The sequence below is a fragment of the Ammodytes marinus genome, assembly GCF_949987685.1.
Source record: "Ammodytes marinus genome assembly, chromosome: 16".
Classification (NCBI taxonomy): domain Eukaryota; kingdom Metazoa; phylum Chordata; class Actinopteri; order Uranoscopiformes; family Ammodytidae; genus Ammodytes; species Ammodytes marinus.
The window spans coordinates 23,496,887-23,521,197 of record NC_137220.1 but is presented as its reverse complement, the minus strand read 5'-3'; the positions used below and the strand labels follow the sequence as shown (position 1 = coordinate 23,521,197).

General features: G+C 42.9%; 1 protein-coding gene across 1 annotated transcript in view; it reads right to left on the bottom strand.

Moving 5' to 3' along the window:
* cyth3b (cytohesin 3b) overlaps positions 1-6,672 on the bottom strand; it is a 34,074-nt gene extending 27,402 nt beyond the window's left edge. Inside the window, exon 1 of the mRNA XM_080043366.1 lies at positions 6,622-6,672. Coding sequence (XP_079899492.1) covers positions 6,622-6,640 — 19 coding nt within the window. The 5' untranslated portion in view covers positions 6,641-6,672. The remainder of the gene's footprint in view (positions 1-6,621) is intronic.
* Between the last annotated feature and the right edge of the window lie 17,639 nt (positions 6,673-24,311).

The following is a 24,311-nucleotide window of genomic DNA, read 5'->3' as shown; positions in this document are numbered from 1 at the left end:
AAGGCCAACTGTAGATGCTGGACATTTTTTGAGCTGCACAAGACTAAATAACACTCTACGAATGCACCTTTAAAAGAGATGATGGGATTTACTATTCCACACAACTGTGATGTATCTTAGGAAAATCTATCAGACAGCTTCAGCTAATTCAGAACGCTGCTGCTCGAGTCCTCATTAGGACCAAAAAAGTGGATCACATTACCCCAGTTCTGAGGTCTTTACACTGGCTTCCTGTCACTCAAAGAATTGATTTCAAAATACTGATGTTGGTTTATAAAGCACTAAATGGTTTAGGGCCAAAATACATTACTGATATGCTGATACGTTATGAACCGTCCAGAGCCCTTAGGTCGTCTGGGACAGGTCTACTTACAGTCCCTAGAGTTAGGACTAAACAAGGAGAAGCAGCTTTTAGTTATTATGCACCAAAAATCTGGAACAAACTCCCAGAAAACTTGAGGTCTGCTGCAACTCTCAGTTCTTTTAAATCGAGTCTGAAGACTTTTTTGTTTCCATTTTAACCTGCAATTTTTTATTTTATTCGCTTCTTTTATTCGCTTTTAAATGTTTTATAATGTGTTTTATGTATTCTAATCTTGCCCCTGTAAAGCACTTTGAGTGGCCTTGTGTCTGAATTGTGCTATATAAATAAACTTGCCTTGCCTTGCCTTAGGAACATGGGCTTAAAAAAAACAACAATAAGAACATAGCAGAAACTTAGCCGGTGGGTGGGTGGGTGTACAGGAAAATAAATGGACAGGGAGTTTAGGTGTACATGTCAAAATCCCTCCATAGAGTAATGATGAACCAGCATTCATCATCACTTTCCAATCACAAGAGTCAAAACTAATCAATGGATCAAGTGAAAATCCAGACGGCCATTTTTTCCTGAAGCTTTTTCTCCAAGAAATGTGATGGATCATCTATTGAGAGGCACTTTAATCTGTTTTAAAATGTCACAGCTGTGTAATGACACAGTGCGCCAACATGCTTTTTTAGCAGACTAAACTAGAGTGTGCTGGGAAGTGTGTTGTCAAGCACTGGATGTGCTGGCAGGCAGTCAGAGGGGGATACACCTTTTTCCTGCATCTTCAGCAGGTCAAACAATCTGTGTGTGTGTGCCCTTACATAAGTGTTCCAACCCTGCCTTTTCCTGTCCACCTCCACTCGGCCTTCCCTTTCCGACTAACCCCTAACCACACGCACACGCACATGTACACGCACACACACACACACGCACACGCACACGCACACGCACACGCACACGCACACGCACACGCACACGCACACGCACACGCACACACACACACACACACACACACACACACACACACACACACACACACACACACACACACACACACACTTAATTTGAAGCCATGAACCCAGACTCCTAACAAAAGGCCCAAGTGGAGCAGGATGTTCTTTGCCCAAAATCCATTTCAGCGCATGACTTCAGACTCCCCCGGGATCTTCAGCGCGCTCTGATTTTTCTTTTCCAAAGAGGAGAGAAAGAGCTCAATTTGCCTGACGTCCACCACTCCACCAGTCTCTTGATGGTCACAAAGAGACAGAACCCAATCTGTGACTGTGCTAAGCCGTAGTAGCCATTCACTGCAGAGCTCTGTCCGTTAGACGGAGACGAAACTGGATACCTTCTTGAAAAACCCCGGTGTGCTTTTCCTTTGCTGCTCCACACCAAAATTCAATCTTGCCATCAGCGTCACGGCCACTTCTAGAAGTACTTCAAAAAAGCAGAGAAAACAGAGCGGAGGTCCAAGAGGATTTGCACATTGCACACACGCCTCGTGTTCACTTTAAACTTGGCTCTCCATGACGCCAAGCAGATTTTGTCCTAAAGCAGCCCAAATCCATAAAGGTGACTTCCATATGGGAAAGCCAAACTCAACACAAGGGCCCTCTGTGTTCACCGGCCTTTTATTGCCACAGCAGAAACATGTGCACGGTCTTATAGCCTATACGGTAAAAACACCTAACCATACACGGAAGGCAGAGGTCTATTTACTATCTCTGCCATCAGCTTCTCAAAGCAGTCACTGAGCCGTGGTGGGGCCAAGGGCTGGTGGTGCAAGGCCAGCCGTGTGACAGAGCGATGAGAGGGAACCACAGTCAAAACAGAGAGAAAGACCCAGTCTAACAGCCCTGAGTCACACTGGTGGAGAGAGAGAAAGAAGCAGAAACCTTTCCTTTGATGTACTGTCTGTAACACTATCTTAAAATGCAGAAGCAACAACAACACATGCTACCTGAATAATAAAGAACATACACACGCACTCACACGTACATGCACATGCACACACACACATGCACTCGCACACGCGCACACACACACACACACACACACAGTGTCTATAAAACAGGATTCAGTCATGAAATTGGCGGTATCACAACAGTTATCAATTCTTTAGGTCACCCACGTTTGCCCAATCTTTTCTTTGGGCGTGCTCACATTAATGGGGTGACTGACCAGTCACTAAAATGGAGAAGACTTACAAGAGCCTCATATTTCTCACAGGATGAGCAAACGCATATTTATAAGTATCCTTACACTGCTTGCTTACAGTATGATACAATACAGCAATTAACGCAGGGCATAACATTTCCTAAATACGGTATTCTTTCCGGGGGAGTTCATGTCTTATTGAGGAGAGCTGAGCCATTTCGCAAAATACACTTCTGACGTGCTACACAGCAGGCCTGAAATAAAACACCCAAACTTCCCAGAATTGAAACACAGCAGCCTTCATACTAACACCTTGTTATTGCAGGTGCCACATGAATTACCCTCCACTAAACGTCACCAATACTCTCATCTGGGGAGGTTAACTTTCAGCTTTAACGTGACTTTCTGGGGCCTCTATACTGCACTGTCTCTACTATACTCTGCTGTTCACTAACATCCTGTGGGGCCCTCATGTCCGTCACTGTCACGTTTGGCTGCTTACAGGTCTTCACTGCCTCCTCTGGCTTGAGATAAAAATCCACCATAGCCTACATACCACTTGGAGAGCCACGGTTCTCCATAATATATACTGTATAGGCAAACCAATCTCAGAAATGTTGGAATAAGGACAGGGAAGATATTCAGCCTATAGGAGGTGTGTACTAATAGAGCATGATTTGTCCTTGGGCTTCAGTACGCTCATCTCTTTGCCACTCTCACAGCGTGCAGGCTGTAAGGGAAGAGAGAAAGCAGCTGCAAATCTACTCAAAACAAGAATCCTGAAGGTAAGCATGGAGCTGCTGCTGGCACTGTGCTGAGATGTGAAAGCCTGGGCCGCCGTGGTGTGCGTCTCTCCTCCTTGCTTTGGCTGGTGCTGCAGTGTGCCATAATAACCCCACACAGACCACACACACACACACACACACACACACACACACACACACACACACACACACACACACACACACACACACACACACACACACACACACACACACACACACACACACACACACACACACACACACACACACACACACACACACACACACACACACACACACACACACACACACACACACACACACACCATGCACTGGACTGCCAAGATTAAATGGCTGTTTTTCTGTTTTTTTTCACAGTGGGTAAATAGAGCGGGCTGAAGCCAAACTCGCAGGTCGTCACAAGTGGTGCAGTGAAGCTATAGGGTTTGGTATAAATGCTCTGATTCATACCCGTACATATGGGCATCACTCCTGAAGTCTCCATTGAACACTATGACGCACACAGTGAAACACAACTGACCAAACAGCTCCACTCCTGGCTGAAGCAAGAGGAAGCAGGGATTCTGCAGGTGTCCTTTTGATAGACTGTCAACAGTCGTTGATGCAAAACGACAATGTGTTACAGCGAGCTACACTCTGACAGGCAAAGCATTGTGGGTTAGTGTTGGCCCATTGTCCATTGAGACACCACCGTGGCAGAAGGCATTGTATTGTTGACTGTCATGCATGTCAGAAGGATTGCTATGGACTGGTGTATCTGTAAGCCCATGGTACAGTACGGTCAACTGTGTTTTCAGACTGAGTAACTGAAATACAACAACAGATAGATAGGGGGAAAATAAAGAATCACTTTTCCTAGGCTGTCTTTTGTTTTCTTTGCTATGTTGACTATGCTTATTTGGGTTAGTTTAACAAATTGTAAGATAATGTAATTTCAGATTATTATTATTATTATTATAGAGCCATTTAAAATATTTCGATAATTATTCCGATAATATCGTGAATGGTGAATTTTCACATGGTCCCAAGTTCACAACTGACTACGCAACACTGTTTTCCATAAAAGCCGGGCCAGTAGCATGTGTGAAATGGTGTTTTTGGGTCTCTTTTTCCCTCATACAGAAGATTTCAAGGAGGAGGTTAAACTGAAAAAAAAATACAAGAACAAAAGAGGAGATGGAGAAAAGAAATTGAAATTGAATGCCCATCAAAAAGTGTGACCTGGCTGCGGCTGGCCGGACACGGCTCACTGTTCAGGGGGTTAATGGTGACAGAACAGAGGCTTCTCATTGGGGGGGGGAGAGACCCTCCTGTAATACTCTAGACAATTGATTCTGTTAGAATATCTAGTCTACCACTACTGCTGCTGCTCCTACTCACAGTCCTTCTTCACTGGCAGCTCTCCATAATTCTTTTGGCCACATTCCAACTTTTGCTCTGGCACCCAATCCCCTCAACACACTCCTGTCTCTCTCGTTCATTCAGTCTCTGACATCTCCCCGTCGTTGCTAGTACTACGACCTGCATCTCACTCTCAACATTTAAATTTTTTTCTTTCTCTCACAGGTTCTATCCATCCCTGCTCCTCCTTCCTCTCTGTCTGTTCTCTCTATCCGACACCTCAGTATCTCACTCCGTCCTCCCTCTCTCTCTTTCTCTGCTTGTGGCTTGGCAAAGAGTGTCCCTTTGTGACACAGACTGACTGTCAGACACTGAACTAGTGGCAACCAATCTGCCACCTTGAGTAGATCCATGCCTGCGATCGGCACCTGCACAATCATCCTTCCTCTGCATTGAAGAGCGCCCAACTCTGCGCTGTGTGGGTGTTAAGTTCATAAAAGTAGCAATTTGTGGTTAATGTTCCCGACACAATACAAAAAGAAAACAGGAGCTCTGCAGCCTCTCTTTCATGCAGAACCAAGGAAGACTGTGGCGTAAATAACACTCACACTCACATGCACATGCACACGCACACACACACACACACACACACACACACACACACACACACACACACACACACACACACACACACACACACACACACACACACACACTTATCATCCTCTGTCATGATATACTGCACTCTCCCATCTATCCATCTTCCGTGCAAACAGTGCCATGCGAGAAAGAGGAGAAATGTAATTTGTGTGAGTGTCAGTGTGTCAGCGAGCAGTGCAGCCATAAATACTTGCGAGTATGAGTCTGTGTGTGTGTGTGTTTATGTGCTGGCGGCTGTTGTCAGCTATCCCTGGTTGGCATCACAGCACCATATGTCTGTCCGTGGGGCTGTGCCGACATGTGCCACCGCTGGAGGCCGGCCCGTCTGCACGCATGCAGCACAATGACAGCTTTATGCCCCGCATGCCATGCACTGCAATACCCTGGTAATGGTGAACATGTGGGGGAATGAACACCGCTGATGTACAGAGGTGAGACAACATGTTGGATGGTCTTAAATCTCAACCAACTTTTGAGTTTTTGTCAGTTCATTCATTTTGTGATTACTGAGCAGAGTTTTTTTTTTTTTTTTTTAACCTTTATTTATACAGGTATATCCCATTGAGTCCTAAGACTCTTTTGCAAGGGAGACCTGTTCCCATTTACACGTTACCATTCACACACACATTCATACACCGATAGCAGGCTAACTATCGACATTCACACAAGGCAAGGTGGGTGAAGTGTCTTGCCCAAGGACACAACAACTATGACACAGGTGGCAGGGCGGGGATCGAACCTCCAACCCTTTGATCATCGGCCGACCCGCTCTAACAACTGAGCCACAGTCGCCCCATAAAGTTTGTGGAACCCAGGGATGGAGGAGTGGGGAGTCCTCTCACTCCTGTAGCAGTGATGCATCACTACCAACACATAGTCAGAACAAACTCCTGTCTCATTGTATTGGCTTTAAGATCTGACAGTGAGAGGAGGACCTGTTGGGCCAGAGTGACACCTGCCCACACAGCTGACAAAAGGCTTTAAGACAAACACAAGTCTAAATGGCCACAGCAACTCAATATGACACTGTGTGAATCATGCCTAGGCTATCCATTCAAGCCTGCCCTGAATGGGTCTTAATCATCACCTCCGAATGTAGGTCAATATTTTCTGCTTTTGCTCATAAGAAAATAAACCTGCTCTTGTGGCCACAGTGAGTGAGGGAGTAACTTCATTCAACTGTCATTCATCTCTACCAGATAAGGCTGATGTAGTTATAAGGCTGACTGTGATGATGAAAGATCAATGTTGAGGCACGTGACAGTGATATAGACATTATTTTTGTGATGATCAATATTACATTGGGGCACATGTCCCCTGAATGTTATTGCTTAAACAGCTTCAGTTCAGTTGCATTGGATTGGATCATACCTTGATTGTCCTCGTCCATGATTGCAGCCTATAAATCAGGATCCCCCCCCCCCCTCCCAGGAGGAAAAATCAAAAAAATAAAATCCGCTAACAGAAAACTTCAGTTGTGGAGAAAAAATCAAATGGATAGGCTATAATTGACAGCAAATACGCGTCGTAATTTCCCAGGACGAATACAGTGCACAGGTTGTCTCGCGGGCAGTGTGTTGTTTAAGGGAAAATGTTGTGTCCATGAACGCCTCACAGTCCCCACACAGTCCCTTTACGGTTCCCCCGAAGAACCGGTCAGTGAGCGGTAGTAGGCTATAGTGTGTGTCCGGAGCGGCGTCTATTTTAGCCCACTGTGGTCGAGCGTGTTGTCGTTGTACCTCCAGATACGCCTTCACTCCACTAGTATCGGGAGAGTATAGTTGACATGGCGGCGTCAAGTTAGCAACACACCGCAGGGACAACGCCGGAAGTTAACGAATTGACATTTCAAAATAAAACATCCAAAGGAGTGACAGGAGGTTTATCAAGCGTTTCCCTTTTATTTTGATAGACTAAGAACAACAGAAAGGGCTCTGTGTTCTCTGATTAATGCCATTCCAGCTCCTCTAATCATTCATTGCTCACGTGACTCGAGGAAATAAAACTATAATGGTTTGATTGATTATGCGACATAGTTTAATTATGCTGTGTATTAGGTTGATATCCCTAAAGAATAAGTCAATTTAATTGAAAAGCTATAGGCTAGCTATTTACTGGAAAAGCCCACATAAGAATGATGTTCACTGGAGCGGAGAATTATTATATCATTGTTATGATTTAATTATGTGTGGATGACTTTGAATGTATTTCCAACAACATGCCCCATTGTGTGTCAGAAAATCAAATGTAATTTTTTTTTACTGCAGTAACTGTTTTACCATTGTTTACGAGGCTACTTATCCAGTGACCATATATGCAAACTCACATATATATATATTTTTTTTTTAACTTTACAAATTAATATTTGCTAACAAAATGATGTGCTTTGATATAATAACTGAAAATGTCCAACATAACATTCCAGTACAGCTGAAACAGTTTCAGTTTTAATTATTTCAGCTATTTTTAAATCTAAAAATCTAAAGCAAGTCTATCAGTTATAATCATCTAATGATGTAATATAGGCCTATATTAGTACAACACTGACAGGGGAGATTTTATTTTCCACTGAGTACTTCTAATTTCATTTCTACATTTCCCTTATACTTACCGTACATATCTTCTTAATGCAGGACTATAAATTGTAGTCAACTATTTTCTACAGTGAGTTCTTTAACGTAAGTAAATGCTCCAAATACTTCCACCTCTACTGAATGCAAATACAAGTCCACTCACAACATACTTTATTTAGCCACTACTGATGCTTAAAACAAAATAATTATTTCAAATGAGGCTATCAGAATTTGTGTGTGAAACTTTGTCAGCCATGAGGTCAGAAAATAGTGGGATGAAATACATACAAACACAGAAAAAGAGAGAGAGAGAGAGATTTTCAGCGCTTGTTTCTACAAGACACATGGTTTCACTTATAGCATTCCTGCCGCAGCAGAGAAGGAGGGGGTCTCACTTCCTGTGTGCATTACTCCAATGGTCAAGCATGAGCAGATGTTTCAATGTATTCAGTCATTTGTTTATTCGTAGGTGTCTCTTTTGGACAAATGTTTAATTCTCCGTCCCCTGTTCTAAGCAAAGTGACATTGCCCAGACATAACACAAACATCTCCAGAGACGCGCTTTCTTCGAACTGTGAAGAAAAGGCCTTAACTTTGCAGTGTGTTTGTTTGGCTATAGCAGAAGAAAAAGCAAATCATTTACCTCCATTATCATGTATGATCATGTATCACTTTGACCGATTACTTCTGCTGCAAACAAGTGTTGAACTCTGATGCATGAGAAATGAATTAGAGTTTGCCTCACACTCAATAGAGTCCAATGAGGCATTTTTTTGCAAGTTCACATCAGCAGGGCCAAAGCCTTATTACCCAATCAAACCCCTTGGATCCGGCCCGATCCGGTCTGCTCCCTGATGGCAAGAGCGAGAGAAAGTTGAGCCCTGCAGATCCCGAGGCAACACCTGGATACACTTCCCCAAGGTGAGGGAAGGTACGTGTGAATATATCAGCCATCCCATCCAGGAGTAGTTTGATATTTGGCTTTGTGCACGCAGGCGGTGTGTGTTTTCTCTGCCCTGCATGGTTCTGGCATGCGATGCGGCGCAGGTTGTGAAGACCTAACCATGTGTTTTTGAAGGTAACTTAATTCCTGGAGGTGTGTGGAAAAAAGCAAAGGGGAAAAAGTCCCCAAAAGAGAGCGTGCTTGTTTTATTTCTTAGTGAATTTCAATCTGGTGTGTTGACTGGGAAGGGGCAAACAAGGAAAGAGTGGAGTGTTTAGTGAGGGGAAACCTGGGTGAAGTCCCTCCAACAGTCCCTCTCATGCAGTCCAGTCACTCTCACTACAGTTTCACTTGGTTTGAGGTTTTACATGCGAGGTGGATTGATGCAAAGAAGCCCTGATTTGAATTTCCCCTGTGCTACAAGTGGAAAATAGGTCATGTGCATTATGCTGGCGATAGCATTGGGAATATGGTTGGATAAAGAGAGCATAACTGTCCATTTGTGTCAGCACTGGACCTAGTGGAGCATTCTCCACTATAAGTCGGAGTGAGTTCCATTAAAAGCAATTATATTCCTGAGTGTCTGTGTCTGTGGCACACAAACACACTCAGTGCGCTCTACTCCACATAAACGTCATGCTAATGTGTTGATGAGTCAGAAGCAACAGCCTCTCAGTGTGGCCCAGATATACTCAGTGATGATGATGGGGGGAAACGTGAGCATGACCCATCTAAAGCTTTAACTCAGCTTGGTCCAGTCATCTTCAGATGGTGTAAGACTAAACTGCACTAAACTCCACATCCAAACCACCAAACAGAGGCCACAAAGTGGTCACAATGTCTGCGGCTTCAAGTGAACGTGCATGTGTGTGTGTGTGTGTGTGTGTGTGTGTGCGTGTGTGTGTGTGTGTGTGTGCATGTGTGTGTGTGTGTGTGTGTGTGTGTGTGTGTGTGTGTGTGTGGTGGTATTGGGGGTTTTGGGGTTGTGTGTCTGGCCGTCTCCCGGGCCGTTGAAGACTGCATGCCCCCAGGGAGACACACGTCTGGCAGATTAGGGCCGGCCGTCATGGGAACCGTCTGCGGTGCTCCTGACCGACTTCACGTGACCTGATTGAGCCGTCCAACCCAACTTCATATGCTCCAGTCAACCAGGGGAGGCCCGCAGGGTGATCATCTCCTCCCTTTAAAATGACTGACCCTCAAACACACACATAATTATACACATACACACACACACGAACAGACAATAACACACACGCACACACACACACACACACACACACACACGAACAGACAATAACACACAGCGCATACCCCAGTATAGGGTTGCAAAATTCCGGGAATTTTCAAAGTTGGAAACTTTCCATGGGAATTAACGGGAATTTATGGGAATTAACAGGAATTTTGGGAATTAACGGGAATAAACGGGAATTTACCAAATTTAAAGCCACCCAAATGCAATAAATTCTCCTAACTATGTTATTTCAGTCCAGGCAAACGTTCTAGACTGTAAAAAGCTGTTTTTTCAACTAAGTTTTAATATATTTATGAACATTTAATTTCAAATCAGATTTTTTTTAAAGTTTATTGAGACACCCAACTTGATATCATATATTGATTTGACTATACCAGGTTTACAGAGGCTTAAACTGTGATTTTACATATAGTTGGGGACAATATATTTTAGCATAATCTTGACTAAAACAACCAGATTTTATGCAAGTACACTTGGCAAATTGCACTTAGCACACATCCTACTGCAGGGGTAGGGGAGAACGGGGTAATATGTCACACGGGTTGGTTTTCACAATCGTTATATCTTGGAACCAGAAGGCGCTGTCTGTGAAATTTTGGTATGTAAATATCCAGAATTGGGATCATAATCTTCCTTGGAGTTAGACTGAATTTGATTTGAGGTGAGAGGACTGTTTGTGTCAAATTGAAAATATTTAGCTCCTCAGTATTTTTCTTCTAGGCTTTTACACAATGGGATTATAACAAAACACTTGTTACCCATAAAAAGTGTGAAGGGTAAACTATAGTTTAGATTGTGGTTAGCAAGCTAATTGGTTGTCAGATGGTTGTTGGCCTTGATGCTAGCAAGAAATTCAAGTTGGGGTTGGTCGTCACATTTTTGGGGGGTTGGTTGTCACATGTTATCCAAAGGCTGCAGCCAGAAAAGGAACCCAATAACGAAAGAAGTTGTCAACCTGTATCCTCACTGGCACCCCAGAGAAGGAAAGAATAGAGCAGGAAAAGGCAGCTAGCATGCAAAAGAAAAAAGGGCAACAAAAAAAAACAGTGCGTCCCAAACTAGACCAGCTGCCAAGGCTACAGTAAGTTATGTAGGCCTATTTGTCAACTTGACAATGAAATTAAACTTTCAAATTTAGTTCTACTTTCCTTCTTTTTAAGATTATTCCCATGAAGATAACATTATGAAAAACAACCCCATAGTGTGTGACAACTGACCCCTTGATGGGGTTGGTTGTCACAATGTGTAAGGGTGTCTTTGATGATTAATTTCTTCTTTATTACAATAAGATAGAAAAAGTTAGGGGTACACATTTCAAGCCAACACCTTAAGCTTCAATTTAATGTAGGAATAACTATTGAAAGATCTTTTACGTGATGAGCAATTCTCACTAGAGTAAAAAGTGTGCCTACTTACCCCGTTCTCCCCTACTGAAGCCATGCCCCCTACATGCTCTGTGCATTCCTCCATCACATGGGGGGCATTTGACTTTATTTATTGAATGGTTGGGTTCAGACAGATGAGTAATATTTAACTCAACATTCATCTTTTTGTTGTTCAGTGAAATTATTGATTGTTCATAAAATAATCAAAACTTGATCAGTTCTTCTTACAAATAAATCTGTTCAAATGTAATGTTTTTTTAATTGTATTATTTTGCATGTCTGTCTGCCTATGACCAAACATAGTGTTTAAATGTTTAGATTTATGTTTGGATGTGAAAAAAAAAATTAAATTACCGACATTTAGTTAATTCCTATAATTTTCAATTTTGAATATTCCCAAAATTCCCGAGCGAAAGTTCCCGTGGAAAGTTTCCGGAAACTTTCCGGTAATTTACCGGAAACTTTCCACCCCTTTGCAACCCTACCCCAGTATCTACCTTTCAAATGTAATCAAGGGGATTCACATTCCATAGCATAATCTCCTCTTTCTGAATCCTTCCTTTTTTCTGCCAGGATCTGATGAGCCAGTGAATAACTCTCCTGTGTTTAAGGTTAGGCAGGACATTGTGGCTAGAACTCTATAAATAAAAGCAGCTTGTTGACATTACACGTAAATACTTTGATTAAGTCATTCTAGTTTGCTTTAGTGAGGGATATTATGGTGACCACTTTGGTCCTCACTAAACTATGCCCCATGGAAGGATTGCCGTGAAACTTGGTACAGACATGCATGGTCCCCCAAGGATGAATTATGGGGACATTGCTGCTCATTTGGCTTCTTCTCTATCCCGCCACCAGCAGGTCAAGATTGGCACAACATTTGCAAATGGTAGCATGCTAAACTACGCTAAACTAAGATGGCCAATGTGGTAAACATTGTGCCTGCTGATTTTCAACATGTTCACATTGTCATTATGAGAATATATTAGTGTGCTGACGTTAGCATTTGGCTCAAAGCACCGACGTGTGTTAATAGGCTACAGCCTCACAGAGCTGCTAGCTAGCACGGCAATAATGATAAAATCGTTTTCCGTTTATTATGGATATTATTGCTGACTCGGAAGTAAGATTTTTCCACTGACGCTTGGGAGTTCCACATCCATCCGATTTGTTTTTACCCCAAATGTCAGCCCCTAAACCAGGGGATGTGACAGGGCTTCACACCTCCTTCCTGTTGTGGAGGTGAGCAGGTTAATCTTTGAGCGGTGTCATGTGTATGTGCGACACAGAGGTCACAGGAAGAAGAGGGGCAGCAGGATTTCCTCCTCCCTTTCGGCTTGGTTTAATATCTGCTAACATGAGATCGAAGGGCAACGTCGAGTTTATTTTCGGGATCCAAGGACACCTATGAGTGGAGTCTTTATTTGGACTCAGTCTGCACAAAGGCAGCAGTGTATACCTGAGAACTTGTGTGTGTGTGTGTGTGTGTGTGTGTGTGTGTGTGTGTGTGTGTGTGTGTGTGTGTGTGTGTGTGTGCGTGTGCGTGTACATTTAAAGTACAATCCTCTTTGACCTGAAGTGGTTTGCATAATAAGACATAAAGGTTATTCCGCCTAAGAGTTTCACTCCTCATCTTATAGCCTCGTTCATTCTCAGGCTTTACGAGAGGATTTACACAAGCCATGCACTCAGTTATGAAGTGAAATGATCAAACACTCTAAACAAGCTCTTCAGTTACCCACGAAAAGCCTACAGTATAACGGGTCATAGGAGAGAGAAAACATGGGGGTGCGTCATGCTGCATCAAACAACAACAAGAGATAAAAGCATCACACATCAATAGCTGAACTATGATCCTTTAATACCTAGTGTACTGTAGTGTGTACAAATAAGCTGCTCACTCATATGCAGCTGACAGTTTATGTAGAAACATGTAACCATATCATATATACACTCAACAAAAATATAAACCCAACACTTTTGTTTTTGCTCCCATTTTTCATGAGATGGACTTAAAGATCTAAAATTCATTCCAGATACACAATATTACCATTTCTCTCAAACATTGTTCACAAATCTGTCTAAATGTGTGATAGTGAGCACTTCTGCTTTGCTGAGATAATCCATCCCACCTCACAGGTGTGCCACATCAAGATGCTGATCTGACATCATGATTAGTGCACAGGTGTGCCTTAGACTGTCCACAATAAAAGGCCACTCTGAAATGTGCATTTTTTTGCTTTATTGGGGGTCTGGGGACTCAGAACCAGTCAGTATCTGGTGTGACCACCATTTGCCTCATGCAGTGCAACACATCTTCTTCGCATAGAGTTTATCAGATTGTCAATTGTGGCCTGTGGAATGTTGGTCCACTCCTCTTCAATGGCTGTGCGAAGTTGCTGGATATTAGTGGGAAGTGGTGCACGCTGTCGTATACGCCGGTCAAGCACATTCCAAACATGCTCAATGGGTGACATGTCCGGTGAGTATGCTGGCCATGCAAGAACTGGGACATTTTCAGCTTCCAAGAATTGTGTACAGATCCTTGCAACATGGGGCCGTGCATTATCTTGCTGAAACGTGAGGTGGTGTTCATGGATGTATGGCACAACAATGGGCCTCAGGATCTCATCACGGTATCTCTGTGCATTCAAAATGCCATCAATAAAATGCACCTGTGTTCTTCGTCCATAACAGATGCCTGCCCATACCATAAACCCACCACCACCATGGGCCACTCAATCCACAACATTGACATCAGCAAAGCGTTCACCCACACGACGCCACACACGCTGTCTGCCATCTGCCCTGAACAATGTAAACCGAGATTCATCCGTGAAGAGAACACCTCTCCAACGTGCCAGACGCCATCGAATGTGAGCATTTGCCCACTCAAGTCTGTTACGGCGACGAGCTGGAGTCAGGTCAAGACCCCGATGAGGACGACGAGCATGCAGTTGAGCTTCCCTGAGACGGTTTCTGACAGTTTGTGCAGAAATTGTTTGGTTATGCAAAACATGTAACGGTTGGGTCTGGAGGACACAGGCGCGGAGACAGTATAAGTAAAAAAGAAGATTTATTTTAGGAGAAACCAGCAGGGTGTTAGGACCGTGATCCGGGGAGGGAAACTGGCTGGCATGGGGGTCCAGGGAGAGAGCAATGGGGCAAGTCCAGGAGGCTGAGTGGGAGCAGGCTAGAGCAGGCAGGCAGGAGGAGTCCGGGGGGTAGTGCTGGTGGGCGAGGGCTGGAGCTGGTGGCTGGAGTCAGGCCGGGAGAACTGTGGCAGAGAAAACAGAAGTTAGCCAGGAAAAAGTGCAAAAAAGCGGAGCTGCAAACAGGTGAGCTAGAGAGAGAACTGACTGTGTGGAAACAGAAGCTACAATCTGGCAGTGTCTGGAAGGTAGGCCCGGGTATATGAAGAGCAGTTGATGATGATTGATGGCAGCTGTGAATGCTGGTAATTGACTCCAGCACACCTGACTCCAACCCTACAATTTAGACCAGCACAAAGACAAGGGTAAAAGGGAAAACACAACACAAGGCCAAGAGGCCCAAGCGGGATCATGACAAAACAATTGTTTCAGCAGCTGTCTCAGTGGCTGGTCTCAGACGATCTTGGAGGTGAACCTGCTGGATGTGGAGGTCCTGGGCTGGTGTGGTTACACGTGGTCTGCGGTTGTGAGGCCGGTTGGATATACTGCCATATTCTCTGAAACGCCTTTGGAGACGGCTTATGGTGGAGAAATGAACATTCAATGCACGAGCAACAGATCTGGTTGACATTCCTGCTGTCAGCATGCCAATTGCACGCTCCCTCAATGCTTGTGGCATCTGTGGCATTTTGCTGTGAGACAAAACTGCACATTTCAGGGTGGCCTTTTATTGTGGACAGTAACATGTGCACTAATCATGATGTCAGATCAGCATCTTGATGTGGCACACCTGTGAGGTGGGATGGATTATCTCAGCAAAGCAGAAGTGCTCACTATCACACATTTAGACAGATTTGTGAACAATGTTTGAGAGAAATGGTAATATTGTGTATCTGGAATGAATTTTACAGTCATAATACCATATCAGAAACTGATGCAAAATCACAAGTTACATTTGCATTTTTCTCAGTTACAGCGAGAAAATAATGCAAAGGTCTAATGAAAGACACAAAACAAAATTGAAAAGATTTTTCATACTGTGCACACTATAAAACCAGCCCGCATAGCCCAACAAATGAATGCAGGAATGTACATTTTAAGCTCACATGATGAGAACAGAAAAAAGCCCCACTAACACCTCCTTAAAATAGACGCAGATGCTCTTTTTGCTTGTACGACCCATTTCAGCCCTACAATTCCACTCCCAGCAGAAAAAAAAGACGCCACGAATCTCCCTCCTCCACACTTCTCTCTCCCTCTTTTTTCTTTTTTTTTGCTTCCTCCTCTTCTCCCCCCTCTTGCTGGCTTGCTCACACTCCTTTGATTCTGTTTTTGAGGTCAGCTTGGAGCTCATCTCAGCACCTGATCTCATCCTTTTTCAACGATTTGCATATGCACCCCCCCCCCCCCTCCACCACAGTCAACAGCCATTCAAATCATATGTGTAACTCAGGTCTATTTGACTAACCACAAAGAGGACGTTAGCTATATGCCAAAGCTCTCAAAGTGAGGGTGAGAGAGGGATCAGCATAAATCACAGCTAGAAGAGTTGGAATCACATGGCTTAATGTTTGATTACATCTAGCACCATGGCCAATCATTCCCTGTGCATGGACATGGCATATGACACAAGCTTGCTTTGACACACAAAGTTTTCACTTTGCAAATATGTGACATTTGACTGGTTTTGCATTTGGGTTTCTGTATTCGGCTTTTAAAGTAAAATGCATGTTTGTCCGGTGCAAGACGTAACATTTTGTAAGTCCTACTTTTTAAATAAAAATCAGGCCTTGTTATTTCCTGTTTGGTTGCAAAGCCCAAAGTTTATGACAGACAAAGTTTATTTTACCAAATGAAGCGTGACCCAGCAGAAGTGATCTAAAGGTTCAAATATGTGCTAGGAGGAATAACTGTATTGTGATGTTGGTTTCAACTTTACGCAGGGAAATAGGAAAAAAACAGTCTGATTGCCAAAGTTCCTTTTGCCAAGATAAATGAAATGATGGGGATTGTCGAGCAAAGGAAACTGTGGAGGGAAAATGTTTTCTTCTTTGCCATAAAGTGAAGCTCATGAGTTTCTCTCCAGTGCCACCTGGTATAAATTTATAATCGGTGTGTGTTCGGCATTCCAGAAATTTTTGAGTAAAATGTATCTTCCCAAGGGAGAAGGTTGTTGTAAAGGAATAGTTCGGTATTTTAAGAGATATGCTTATTCACGGTTTTGCCAGAGTTCAATGAGAAGAACTTCCTACCTGTAGGCTTCGTATCAGGAACCAGTGAGCTTATTTAAGCAGAAACAGAGGGGAAATATCTAGCATGGCTCTGTCCAAGGGTAACAAAATCGGCCAACCAGCACCTCTAAAGCTTTAAAATGACCAAGTTATATCTTGTTGGTTTAATTTGTACATGAACCAAAGTGTAGCAGGACATGTGATAACCTTTGTGCAGAGTCCGGCTAGCTGCTTGTTAAAAGTTACCCTCTAATCAAACTTTGTAATTAAACATGGATAGCGACAACTCTCACTATCCCACACCAATAAATAGTTTAAAGAGTTTGTATCATGTGATTGGAAGTGGCTTATAGTCTACATTAAATATATACCGCATTGCAGCTTTAATTGAATCCCTGCCATTTTCCATTTGCAGTATTATCAGTTTCACACTCTGTCAAATACAACACATGTGAGCTGATGCAGATGCCAAAGGCTAAAAACTCTTTAATCTTTATTCCATAGCCTCCCCCCCCCCCCACCCTCCTTTTTCTCTCAGGGTATTTGGTGGTTTGGCAAAAACAGAGTAAAGATAACCCGACTTATCCTTCATCTATAGATCTCTCTGCCAGTCCTCTGTGATAACCCTATTAAAATATGTCCCTCTGGCAAATCCCTGAGAAAAATAAAGCCTCTTTTTCTAGAAGAGGAGGGGAAGGTTTGTCTATCACATGCAAAAGAAAAATAATAAAAAAAAATACAGTTGCCTTGGCAACCCCTTGATGGTTTTCCACTGCAGCCTGGCATCACAAGGACTGGTTGGGAGAAGTTTGCTGGGGACATTTTGAGCAGAGGAGGGTGTCAGCAGTCTTATTTAAAAGAACTGCACACTCAGGGGAAGCTCCTAATGCATCTGCTGGCTGAGGCTGGCTCAATCTCTTTACACATTATGGATCAAAGAGGACTTTTTAAAATCGATCAGAGAAAGAAAGAAAGAAAGAAAGAAAGAAAGAAAGAAAGAAAGAAAGAAAGAAAGAAAGAAAGAAAGAAAGAAAGAAAGAAAGAAAGAAAGAAAGAAAGAAAGAAAGAAAGAAAGAAAGAAAGAAAGAAAGAAAGAAAGAAACAGATGCACCAAGCTACATACATTTATACATTTCCTTTTCAGAAACAGGAAGTCTTAAAGGATAAATGACTGTGTAAGAGTAACACTGATGTTATAAATTGTGACGAACATATATCTAGTTCTTGTTCAATTACAGCTTATTCGCCTGTTTACTTCTCCCCTGTATCAGCCAGTAAGTATCCTCCTCAAAGGCAGCTCAGGATGCTTGTTTCAACATAATCAATTATGTAATGTGAGGCTGCTTCCCTCGTGTGGACAGATGTGTCACTACAACACAATCATGATAAACCAGCGGAGACCTGGGAGTTGCTTTTTTTGGAACGACGTATGACTTCTTCAGTATACTGGATTATTGTTGACGTTGTAACGACTAACAATAGCGTTTGAGATAGCCTAGTTGTTTTGTATGTAATGAGCTTCACGGAGCTCGTATTCATTATTGGTTTTGGAAATATGTTTTATGAGATATGGAGTGTGTCACCACGTTGTTTTAGAAGTTGTATGTTTAATAGGCCTACATATTCCCTCAGACTCAGAGTAGGACAAAAGTGTTTCACTTTAGCCTCACACACTCGAATTTTGACTTTAAGTTACTGACGTGTTTTATTATTAACAGCAGCAGAGTAAATGAACTTTCCTTGAACTCGTGAGAAAAACCGATGATGCTCACGTCGTCTGGATTAAAAACATTGCAAAGCGGGTGGGATTTGAAAAAAAATTATCTTGTCATGACTTAACCCTTAAACAGGCAACAGTGGAAAATGAGTTTCTAAAAATATTTTCATGTTATCACTCATCTTTTCAAGACCAAAGAAAAATATTTCCACATACATTTTTTTTATACTTTGTATATTTTGGGTTTTACGAGTTGTATCTCCCAGGATACGTTGCCCTATTAAGGTATAAAAAAAGCCGAAATGGTAAAAATATAAATTTTTAATTTGATGAACAGAAATGATAAATTGTTGTTTATCTTGTCCATTTAAATGACAAATACTACTTTTTAAGTAAATTTTATTCAGTTTTACCAATCTAGTTTCATCAAATTGGATCAGCCACATCCAGATGGGCAGGCTTGAGACGGTCCAGAGTGACCCGCTCTAGCTTATCCCCCATGTCCACCACAAAGTTCTTGGTCCCCGCCTCCAGGACACAGAAGGGCCCATCATAGGGGAGTCTTCAGGGGGACCTGAGTGAAGGGGCTGGAGTTGCCCAGGGCAAAAGTCCAATGTGACGCGCCCATCCACAGAACCGCAGCGTCCTGAAGGAACTTTCATGGGACCACCAGTGGCTGTCTGTAAACCAATTCAGCAGATGAAAACTGCAGGTCCTCCTTAGGGGCAGAGAGCCAAACAAGCCAACAACCACAGGAGGCAGTCAACCCAGTTGCGACCCTTTAGCCATGCAGCTCGGATGTGAACTGTGGGCCTCTGTACAAGGTGAGGTCAGCCGGCATACCAAAACGGGCTACCTATGACCTGAGGAACGCCCAGTCCACTTCAGTGAATGCAGAGGAATGGCTTCCGGCTACCTGGTGGTGCTGTCCACCAAGGTGAGGAGGTCAGTGAACCTACGGGAGGAAGGCAGGGGGCCCACCAGGTCCTTTTTGACCTGGTCGAAATGCCTCTCGGGGACCACAATCGGCGCCAAGGGGGCTTTGGTATCATGTGTACCTTGAACACGCTGACAGGCCAAACTGAAGCTAGCCCAGGTCTTTACATCACTCCTGAGGCGGGGCCAGACAAATGTAACACCCACCAGCTTCGTATACGGCTTGTGGTCCACGAAGGCAGTGAAATGGAGGCCATCCAACAGGAATGTAGGGACTTTATGGTGCCGTGTGCATGAACCTGGCACGGTGTCCTACTTGTGTACCAGTTTAATGGCTCCCTTTGTGGAAAGCAGTGCCCAAGGAAAGCAATGGATGACAGGCCAAACTGTAGCAGGATTGACTATTAGTCACTGCACCCTGATCCTTTCAAACAGCTGCCACAGGTGCGTCAGAGGCTCCTCTGAAGCCGATGCAGGCATGATGCTACACTGTGCGCCTACAACGACCAGCAGCCACCAGCTGGAAATTATATTTAATTAACAGCAGCTTACTTTCCCTGCCAGTGGCTTTAGCCATCCCTGGGCAGTTAAGTTTGTGTTTTGTGCCTGGAAGGCACTCCCCGCCCCCAACGGTTAGGGATAGGGCCTTCCAGGCAGCACTGCCCTAAGTATACATAAATATAGAAAGATCATTTTAAAAGTGAAATACAGTAATAATGTTGTAATGGGCACAACTGTTCATGATAATATATGGTTCTGCAGTCATTATCAACATGCTTTCAAGTTTTAAATAAAATTCAGAATAATGAACATTGACCAAATTTCTACCCCCTAAGCAGGCAACGTATCTCTGGGGATACATACATTTCAAATTCTGCTAAAAAACCCCCAAACACAGATGGATTTTTTTTTTCTTCATCAGCATGTTAAGACAAATGTCCTAATTCAATATATGAATTTAGATTGTTATTTTAACAAAGATAAGTATGTCTAATATATGATTACTTACACCCTGGGAAGCTGGCGCTTCACCACTGGCGTCCATGTTGATTTCTGATCAGGCTGACTAAACAATGAAAGATAACTTGAACCAAATCATGTCACCTAGATGCTAATAACAGACAAGTCTTTTGATAAATGCTAACTAGATTAGTGAAAACCTTCCAGCAAGCCCCCTACAGGATGTTAAAGAGTATGTATCTCCCAGTGCACGTTGCCTGTTTTAGGGTTAAATACTAATGTGAAAGCAGTAGGCTATTGAAGCTTTTTTCTATTGTTACACTATGTTTTTCTTAAATGTGTTCTATATTTGTTTATTTTGTTTTTGTTAATAAAGGCCTGTAAGAGTCCGAAATGAAAACTACACAAAATGTGAAAACCACCCGACATGTAATTAAATTTTTTTTAACAAAACCCAAAATGTAATAACTGGTCGATAATGTAAACAACATGCTGAGCACATAACGTTATATCTTTTTGCCGAAAATATAACAACTTTGTGGATCAGTTATCAAATTATGGAATGAGAAAAATACTTTTCTCCTCATAGTGTTATAATTTTATTGCAAGTCAATAATTGATTGTTTGAGTGTTGTATCAATAAAAGCATTAATTTCTTAGTTCAAACCCACTCCCTTCAGCTGCAGCGCATCATCCTATAATTAACAACCACTATGTGGCTCACTCTCTGATCACAGCCCAACATTCACTACACTCCTCCCTCCTTTAAATGTGACTCGACCCCGAGTCAAGGCGCCGAGTGTTTGGCGCGTCTCTTGTAACGTCTCTTGTCTGCTCTGTGTCTCTCCTTCTGATGATGCCCGACTCAATGTCAGACTGGCTGTTGCGCTCTCCTCTAGTAGGCTATCTCCTGAAAACTTTATTGATTAATCTCATCCATCACAGTGAAAATGAAACCACAATGAATCTTTGCAAACTGTGTATTCAGGCTTAAAACACTTAAATAACATGTGTGTGTCTGAGTGCAATCCATTGGCAAAGTGGAGCAATAAACGCAGGGTAATGAAGATGAGAACTTTCAAGCTATAGTGGACACTCTAAACTGTTGAGTCCCACATTAAGATGACAAAAATGAAAATAAAATAGCTGGATACAGTAGTAAACTAGAGAGATGAAGTAGGCCTAAGTATTATTGGTCTCATGATGATAGTAGGCCTATTGTATATTTGATTATTTAACCACATTAATCTCAACAGGCTATGAGTGTTTGCAGGGTACTGTTGTGCCTACACAGAGTGTCTCATTTGAAATGTTGTAATGGGTTAAGACTGATGCCACAGTGCATTCCAAGAGACTAAAGTCTAACGCATGTTTACATAAGTTTCTCTGTAGAGTCAACCATCCCAGACCCCTGTGGAGGTCATAAACTAATTTAAGATGGGATAGTCCATTCTAGGAGGTTGGTTAATCCAACCAGACCTTTGGGACAGGATGAAACTCTGTTTGAAGTGACTATAAGTTGAAACCAGGCACCCTGCTGTGTCTACCTTATCTCAACTGTGAGACACAAGCTTCAAAGCTGTCTTTTCCTAAGGAAGGAAAAGCATCTTATTGGCTGGTTTGAATGTAAACACTGCTTGCTGATTAGACAAACTAACTTCTGATTGGATGAGAATGCATTTGGACTGTTTTAATACAGGATGCAATCCTCTCATCTTTGCCATTCGCCTCCGGCTTCCAGCCGTGATAGAAGGTACGACATGCTTAACCCTGAGGCCTAGGATTAAGCAACTCCAAGTCTTCATACTCGCTGGACGAATTGATGGACTGCTTGGAACATCTTCTTCTGTTTTCCCGGATTCGAGAGAGTTTTCCTACAGAAAACCTCTTCGCAGAGCTGAAGCAGCCACCTCAGCCTCTCCTCAAAACAGAACGACCCCACACGCGCAAAGCGTGAGCGAAGACGCAGGATCCCTTCATCAAGACGCCTGCACTGCCCGTTCCACGGACCAGAGCCAGCCAGCGGACCCGCCGAGAAGTGAAGCCGCCTATCACTTATCATCTGGGCCGTTCCTACGCTGCCCCAGACGCAGCGCCAGCAGAGAGCAAGGCCCGACGCAGAGGGAGTTCTCCGCTTCCTCTCTCCTCCTTGCCTACGTTCCTATGCTGCCCATCGGACCGCAGACAGCCCGCCATTGCCAAGAAGAGCTGCTGATCCCCTGCTTCCATCCCTTGACATGGTGTGGCACGCTGCCCTTATCAGCTGAGCTGGTTCCACACCCCTGTCTTCCACAAGACGCGCTCCATCAGCGCACAAGGCCCGGCAAGCGGCCTTTTTCTCCTCCTATCTCCTCCAGCTGCCTTCAACCAATCATCGCTGGACCAAGCGATTCACGTGAGGCTATTGTCTGGGCTAAGATAGTTATTTCATGTTGTTCATTAACTTGAAGTAAACGTAAGAGCTGACGAGCTCACTATTTCATTATTTCCTGATTTAAAGTAATTCTGACTGACTTATGTTTTTACATAAGTGTTTTTCGCTCACAGTGTTTTTCTCCCGTTCACCGGGAATGTATTGATGTGTTGTTGCTGTCACTCTTAAAGCCAGTGAATTATTTCCTCTTTATCAATTCAACTCAGTATACGCAAATGCGCATTTGCAGCCACTGTGTGATTGGAGGAAACAGTTCACTACGCGCTGGAGCTGCGGCTACTGTCTTTTGTTTTCTCTCCTTCTCATTTCTAACTACGCACATCACACACACACAAACACACTGACACTCGTGATTCCCCCCTCAAGTATTCTTAATGAATACATGAGTGTTGAGTTTCTGTAATTTTAAAGTTAAGATTGCGTGAAGACAAAACCAAAGTCTCCTCGCATCATCCTTTATAATTATTATGTGTTTGAATAAAGCAGTAGGTCACATACATGCTTTGCATGCTACTTCCCCTACTGATGAAAGGTAGAATATTCAACTTTCAGAAGTTGTCCACATTGCTATTAGCAATTGATCTACCCGCGGTTTAAAAGCCACTTCAAACTCTCGCGTGACGTCAAACTCTCACGTCTGCCATCTAACTTCATCTAAATTCTAAAGTGACGTTCCTCTGTCACACACACACACATACACACACACACACACACACACACACACACACACACACACACACACACACACACACACACACCACACATGTGCACTCACCCGCACATAGATAGAAATACATGGCTTTATAATCTAAACTGTTCTTATTATTGCTTGTGCTATGTCTGCTTTCTTATATTAGATTAGTTCATGGTTATTGACTTATGTGTATCGTTTTAATCAACTTGCCTAAGTAAATAAACCCTTACATTTTGATTTTAAGAAGCAGTGTCTGTGATATTTGTGTCTTGTATTTCACTAATGGCTGGTAAATAAGGTTTATGCTCGAATATTCACTCCTTCATTATCTTAAATGTACATTGTAACCAACTTTGACATTTTCAAGATAAATCCCTTTAACATTATGAGACTGTTTTCTGATTTGATACAAAGTTCCCTTTTACAAAGGGTGGTGCTCCGTAGGTATTAATAAGTAATTTGATTAGCTGGACTAATTTAATTGATCATTAATTAACAATTTTTCTTAATATTATAATTTCCATGAAATTAATAATATTCTTGACTTTGACCAAATCTACCCCTTATGAATTCCCAACAGTACATTTATTTTTGGTTTTACTCTCTACATGTGATTTGCTGACAATTATAAAAAAAATACAGAGCCCATCACTGCATGGCTTTATCCTTTATGCCTACTCTAAAATATACCACAGGATTTCACTGGATAATGTAATGCTGGCATGTAAATAATGGCACCTCATGGCACCAACAACTGGGATTATGACCAAATTGTTTGATA